Consider the following 7,289-nt stretch of genomic DNA (forward strand, 5'->3'; position numbering starts at 1 on the left):
GGAGGGGGAGGAGGAGGAGGAGGAGGAGGAGGAGGAGGAGGAGGAGGAGGAGGAGGAGGAGGAGGAGGAGGAGGAGGAGGAGGAGGAGGAGGAGGGGGAGGAGGAGGAAGAGGAAGAGGAGGAAGAAGAGGAAGAAGATGAAGGAAAAAGAGAAGGATGATAATCGTAATGATATTAGATAATAATGGAGATGATGATAATAGTGATAATGAAGATGATGGTATTAATAAAGATAATAATAGTGACATTGATGATAACTAATGATAACAGATAAGAAAAAAACAACAATAACAGTGACCCAGCCTGAGCCAAAGAGCTAAGCGCAGCATCGAGAGAGCACAATGGCCATCGCAGAAGCCGGAATGAGGCCGGAGTCATCAGCGCAAATGGCGACAGATCAGCGTAAAGAAGTCGCCGCAGGAAGACAGGAAGTACTCGGATGAGAGATGCTGGGAGGAGGGAGGAGGGTGGGGGAGGAGGGGAAGGAGGGAGAGGAGGAGGGGAAGGAGGAGGGAGGGAAGGAGGGGGAGGAGGGAGAGGGAGGAGGGGGAGGAAAAGGGGGAGGAGGGAGGAAAGGAGGGGGAGGAGGGAGGGGAAGAGGAGGAAGGGGTAGGAGGGAGGGGTAGGTGGGAGGGACATGGATGAGGGGGAGGAGGGAGGGAAGGTTGGGAGGATTGGGAAGGAGGGTTGGGGGGGAGAGAAGGGTAAAGAGAAGGAGGGAGGGAGGGAAGGTGGGGAGTGAGGGAGGAAGGGAGAGTTTGTAGGTTTCGGAGGGACAGGGAGAAAGGGAGTGAGGGAGCGGGGAAGTAAAGGAAAGAGAGAGAGAGAGAGAGAGAGAGAGAGAGAGAGAGAGAGAGAGAGAGAGAGAGAGAGAGAGAGAGAGAGAGAGAGAGAGAGAGAGAGAGAGAGAGAGAGGGAGAGAGAGAGAGAGAGAGGGAGAGAGAGAGAATGGGGCAGGAAAACTAGGAAAATGGCGATGCTGATACTTTGAGAAAATAACAGCCTCGTGACTTCCTTAAAGAGAGAGCGGAAGGGAGCGACAGGAGAGAGGAAGAAGAAAAGAGAAAGGTTGGGGAATGAAAAGGGCGGGAAGGAAAGAAGACGGGGAATGGAAAACTAACGAGAGGGATAGCGATAGAGGAAGACGAAGGAAGAAGAAAACAAAAGCTAGAAAGCTAGATAGAAAGAGGAATATAGAAAGGAGAGAGAGAGAGAGAGAGAAGGAGAGAGAGAAAGAGAGAAGTAGAGAGAGAAAGAGAGAAGCAGAGAAAGAAAGAGAGAAGTAGAAAGAGAAAGAGAGAAGTAGAGAGAGAAAAAGAGAAGTAGAGAGAGAAGGAGAGAAGTAGAAAGAGAAGGATAGAAGTAGAGAGAGAAGGAGAAAGAGAGAGAAAGAGAAAGATAAAGAGTGAGTGAGAGAGAAAGAGAGAGAGAGACACACACAGAGACAATGACAGTGACAGAGAGATAAATAAAGAGAAAGAGAAAGCATGAGAAAAGAAGAAAGCGAAATAGAAATACGGAAGCAGCCACGCCAGCAGAAGGAGAGGGGGAAATTATTTAAATGTTCGAATATTTTGTGCCACATATTTTTTAAGAATCTGACGTTGGGCTTTCCACTTCAGAGAACGATGAAGAACCACGGAGGCCATTTCCCGGGGCGGGGAATTCGCCTTTCTGGATTTAAAGAAAGGAAAACCGAATAATAATAAAAAGAAAAACGGCGAACGCTGGAATCCCTCCCCTCCCTCCCCCCCCCCCTCTCTCTCTCTACCCTTTCTCTACCCATCCTCCTCTTCCGTCGCCTGTCTTATGTCATCAATAATTCTGGTCCTTTGAAATCTCTCTCTCTCTCTCTCTCTCTCTCTCTCTCTCTCTCTCTCTCTCTCTCTCTCTCTCTCTCTCTCTCTCTCTCTCTCTCTCTCTCTCTCTCTCTCTCTCTTCTCTCTTCTCTCTTCTCTCTTCTCTCTTCTCTCTCTCTCTCTCTCTGAAAAACATACGCGGAGGAATACCCGAGTGACGTCATACACAGACCGCATTTCCGCCGCTGGGGAATCCTCTAGGCCTACGTCGTGGTCATTTCCCCTTCGTTGTATGACACGATGTAATGACAAAGGGAGCTAGAGCGAAAGTAATGAGAGGGAGAAGGAGAAGAAATTGTTTGTGCATTCCCATATTTGCTAACCACTGGAGAATGCGGGAATGTGCAGAAAAGGAGAGATTATCGTACATCGATCCGCGGGACAGGACGTTGATTGATATTATTATTATTATTATTATCATTATTATTATCATTAATTATTATTAGTATTATCGTTAATATTATTATTATTATTGTATATAGTATAATCATTATCATCATTATTATAAATATTATCATTATTGTTATTGTTATTGTTTTATTATCATTATTATTTTTTTTTGTATTATTATTAATATTATCATTATTATTATTATCATCATCATCATCATCATCATCATCATCATCATCATCATCATCATCATCATCATCATCATCATCATCATCATCATCATCATCATCATCATCATCATCATTATCATTATTGTTATTATTATTGTTGTTATTGTTATCATTATTATTATTATTACCATTATTATTTTATTATTATTATTATTATTATTATTATTACTGTCATCATTATTATTATCAGTATCATCTTTATTTTGATTATTATTGCTAGTGTTATTGTCATTATCATCATCATCATTATTATTACTATTGCTATTATTATTCTTATTGTTATCACCATTAATACTATCATTACTACAATTTTAATTGTATTTTATTTATTTATTTATTCATTTATTTGTAGACCATGATGTGCTTTTTTGTACCGATATTGCATTTGCAGAAGAGGAATTACGCTTAACGTTGTGTCTTTGTCAATGACTGTTTGTGAGTAATGAGCTAAGGAGTGTGCCGTTGTGCCATCGATGTTTCTCTGTGATTTTGCCGTTGTTATTATATGCATAATTATCACTTTTATCTTAATCATCTTAATCTGGAGGGTCACTATCATTATTAACATCTTGATACCATTAATATCGTTATCATAAACATAATGGATATCATCAGTGTCATTATTATTTGAATCCATAAGAAGATCAATGTCATTATTATCATTATCCAGCAGATCAATGACATTATCCTTATTATCCCTCCTTCCTGATATCATGTTTATATTCCTTTGTGCCATATGTCTATCCATGTGCCCTTTGCTTCTCCCCGAAGACGGAAATCTATGAATAAATCTTGAGAAAAATTCATAAGCAAACGCAAAAGATATCCACCTTTCTCCATTCCCGCTGTCTAGCTGAAAATTACGAGTTCTCTTCTTTTCTGCCTTTCTCCCTTTTTATCTTCAGTTCTCCTTCCCCCCTTTTTTGGTAAAGAGAATAAGAGAGAGAGAAAAAAATGGCAGGCAGGCAGACACACGCCCATCTGTCCACGATAAAAAAAAGATAAAACAGAAGGCACGAGATAGATAGATAGATAGATAGATAGACAGACAGATAGATAGATAGATAGATAGAGAGAGAGAGAGAGAGAGAGAGAGAGAGAGAGAGAGAGAGAGAGAGAGAGAGAGAGATAGAGATAGAGATAGAGATAGAGATAGAGATAGAGATAGAGATAGAGATAGAGATAGAGATAGAGATAGAGATAGAGATAGAGAGATAGAAAGATAGAAAGATAGAAAGATAGAGAGATAGAGAGATAGAGAGATAGAGAGATAGAGAGATAGAGAGATAAAGAGATAGATAGATAGATAGAGAGAGAGAGAGAGAGAGAGAGAGAGAGAGAGAGAGAGATAGAGATAGAGATAGAGATAGAGATAGAGATAGAGATAGAGATAGAGAGATAGAAAGATAGAAAGATAGAGGGATAGAGAGATAGAGAGATAGAGAGATAGAGAGATAGAGAGATAGAGAGATAAAGAGATAGATAGATAGATAGAGAGAGAGAGAGAGAGAGAGAGAGAGAGAGAGAGAGAGAGAGAGAGAGAGAGAGAGAGAGAGAGAGAGAGAGAGAGAGAGAGAGAGAGAGAGAGAGAGAAGAGAGAGAGAGAGAGAGAGAGAGACAGACAGACAGAAGACAGAGAGAGAGACAGACAGACAGACAGACAGACAGACAGACAGACAGACAGACATACAGATAGACAGACAGCTAGACAATCAAACAGACAGACTCATATCTCCCCGCGTTTGCCAAAGAGAACAAGAGGGAAAAGGGGAAAAATAAAGCGAGGAAAGAGGGCGGCAGACAAGGTCGCCCTCTAGAGGCGAGGCTACATATTTTTATGGGCTTCCACCAGACTGCAAACACGCCCGCAAACCCCACTTCGAATATATTCACATGTTATAAAAGATGCCTCTCCGTTCACCCACGCTCGTGCCCGCCCACTGTTGTCCGTCCCTTCTCCGCCACTCCACTATTATTCTCTCGTCCCTATGTTTTCCATACTTATCTCTATTTTATTTTATTTTATTTGTTTGTTTTTTGTTTTTTTGTATATATATTTTTTTTTTTCATTATCTCTCTCCCTCTCTCTCTATCTTTTGTTTTCCCGTTTATCCTCCCGCTCCGTATTCCTTCTCTTCCTTCCCATTTTCTCTGCTCTGTCTATTTCTTTTTTCACCTGTTTTATCTTCTTCCCTCCTTCTCGTTTCCCAAGTCTTTCCTTTCCTTTCCTTATGCTTTTCACCCTTCCCTTTACCCCTTCCTTTCCCGATCCCCCCTATCCCCTTCCCTCTTCTCACCTTTCCCCCTCCTACATCCCTCTACTCTCCCTTCCCTCCTTTCCTTCTCTCTTCCTCCCTCTCCCATCTCCTCCTTTCCTTCCTCTCTTCCTCCCTCTCCCTCTCTTCCCCTGTAACCCCGTTAACCGTCGATCTCGTTGGATGTGAAACGTGGCTGGCCAGCTCCGTAGACTTTAATATATCGTAAACTGTCAAGCAGGCGTCAAGGAAGGTTGGGAGGAGGAAGGAAAGGAGGAGGGGGAGAAGGAGGGAAGGAGGAAGAGATGGAGGAGGGAAAGAGGCAGGGATTGAAGGAGGAAGGAGCAGGAGGTGAAGGAGGGAAGGGTGAGGTGGAGGAGGGAAGGAGGCAGGGACTGAAGGAGGAAGGAGTAGTAAGATGTGTAGGAGGGATGGAGGGAAGGAGCAGGAGGTGAAGGAGGGAAGAAGGCAGGGACTGAAAGAGGAAAAGAAGGAAAGGGAAAGAAGAAAGGAATGAAGAAGAGAAGGGGCAAGACGTGAAGGATGGAAGGGGAGGGTAAAGGAGGGAAGGAGGCAGGGGGAAGGGACAAGTTTCACGGAGATGACTTCTGCGCTATCTCGCTTTCATATCGAAATGAAGGTCACTAAATATGTCAATTTTTATTTTTATTGCCTTTCTTTATATCTTCCGTTATTTCTTCGTGTGTGGCCGTAGTTCTCGTATTTTCCTCTTACATTACATCGGTCTATCAATCAATTGTTTCTCCGTGTCTATATTAGTTTAATTATCTATTTATTTATTCATCAACTAATCTATCAATCAGTTATTTTTTCTTCTTCGTGTCTATGTTAGTTTTATTATCTATGGTTATTTAATTATTCATCAACTCAACTATGTCATTGGGTCCAAACTTTATTTTTTCAGCGTGTAGCCCATGTTAACAAAACTGTCCACTTAACACGAAACAGCTTTATTAAACTCAACACTCACGATACTAGAGAGTAACTTTTAACCATACAGTAAAAGAAAATGACTAAGTGACTAAAGGCCTCCACACGCGGACAATTGAACAGTCTTCCATTATTTTGTATTATCAGATCGTATATCTGTATATATTTATATATAGTATATTAGCGTTTTTACTCATTTGTCATTACACATTTATTAGTGTGTGTGTGTGATTTTGTGTATGTAAGGGTTTCGTTGACTTTGTGTGTGTGAATTACTGTACATTTATCAGCTTACCTGCTCTATCTCCAATACATTATGTACATTCCTATATATATGGGTTTTCATATACAGACTATGTATGTACATGTATATATAGGTTTTCATATATACACTATAGATATACTTATATAAAGGGATTTTCTTATATACACAATGAATATACTTATAGCTATGGGTTCTCATATAAACACTGTGTATATACTTATTTATAAGAGTTTTAATATATACACTATGTATGTATTTGTATGTATGGGTATTCATATACACACTTTGTATGTACATATACATGAGTTTTCATATACACATTATATGTATACTAATACTTATGGGTTTCATATGTACACTCGAAAGACCTTTATCTCCTCATGTTGCACGTGTCACCATTTCTCTTCAACCCTCTTTGTTCTGCTGTTCTGAATCCATTAATTTTTCTGCCCTTCTTGATTTGTTTCTATTGTGGTTGTTTTTGTTGTTGTTATTAGTATTGTTGTTGTTATTGTTATTGATATTAATAGTGTTATCATAATCATGATCAATACAATTTTTTTTTTTTTAATATAACTATTATCTGTATATAATTATTAGTAGTATCATTATTATTATTATTATTATTATTATTATTATTGTTATATCATTATCATTATCGTTATCATGACCATTTCGTTATTTTTGTCACTGTAATCTCACACACAAAAGTAAAATGAAATGAAAAAAAAAAGAGAGAAAAAAAAAACAATAGACAGAATAAAAGACAAAAATTAAAAAAAACAAAACTCGTACAGTCATTAAAAGGAAAGGTCATAGCGAGACCAGGAATCTAATCTCCAAAAGTAGATCCGCCCCGAGCTAACGGGAAACAAATACGAGGAAATATCACTCTTGTCGATCCTCGTCCTGTAAGCTATTTTGTTGATCATTTGCGAAGACTTGGGGCGGAGGAAGGAGGATTGGTGATAAAAGGTAGGGATGGAGAGGGATAGAAAGAGGGAGGGAGGGAGGGAGGAGAAGTAAGAGGGAAGAGGGAAGTGAGGAGAGAGGTGAGAGTACTGGGGAGATGGAGGGAAGAAGGCGAAAAGAGGAAAGGAAGAGGGAAGGGGAGAAGGAGGGAGAGGGATGATGAGTGACAGAGAGAGGGAGAGGGGAGAGGAGAGAAGGAGAGAGAGAGACTGACAGATCGACAGAGAGACAAGCAGACAGACAAGAGATAAAAAAGCAAATCAAAACAAAGTAGCAGAGAAAGAAAAAAAAAATACATATAAGAAAAGGAACCGCGAGTAATAATAGGAAAGGGGAAGAGAGACAAGGAAAAGGGGGGAAGGAGAGG

At 40.2% G+C, this 7,289-nt stretch overlaps 1 protein-coding gene across 1 annotated transcript in view; it reads left to right on the forward strand.

The window, feature by feature from the left end:
• Positions 1–341: 341 nt before the first annotated feature.
• Positions 342–7,289, forward strand: part of LOC125026966 — a 26,194-nt gene continuing 19,246 nt past the window's right edge. Inside the window, exon 1 of the mRNA XM_047615572.1 lies at positions 342–431. Within this exon, the coding sequence (XP_047471528.1) occupies positions 342–431 (90 nt within the window). The remainder of the gene's footprint in view (positions 432–7,289) is intronic.

The sequence above is a fragment of the Penaeus chinensis genome, chromosome 7, assembly GCF_019202785.1.
Source record: "Penaeus chinensis breed Huanghai No. 1 chromosome 7, ASM1920278v2, whole genome shotgun sequence".
Lineage (NCBI taxonomy): Eukaryota > Metazoa > Arthropoda > Malacostraca > Decapoda > Penaeidae > Penaeus > Penaeus chinensis.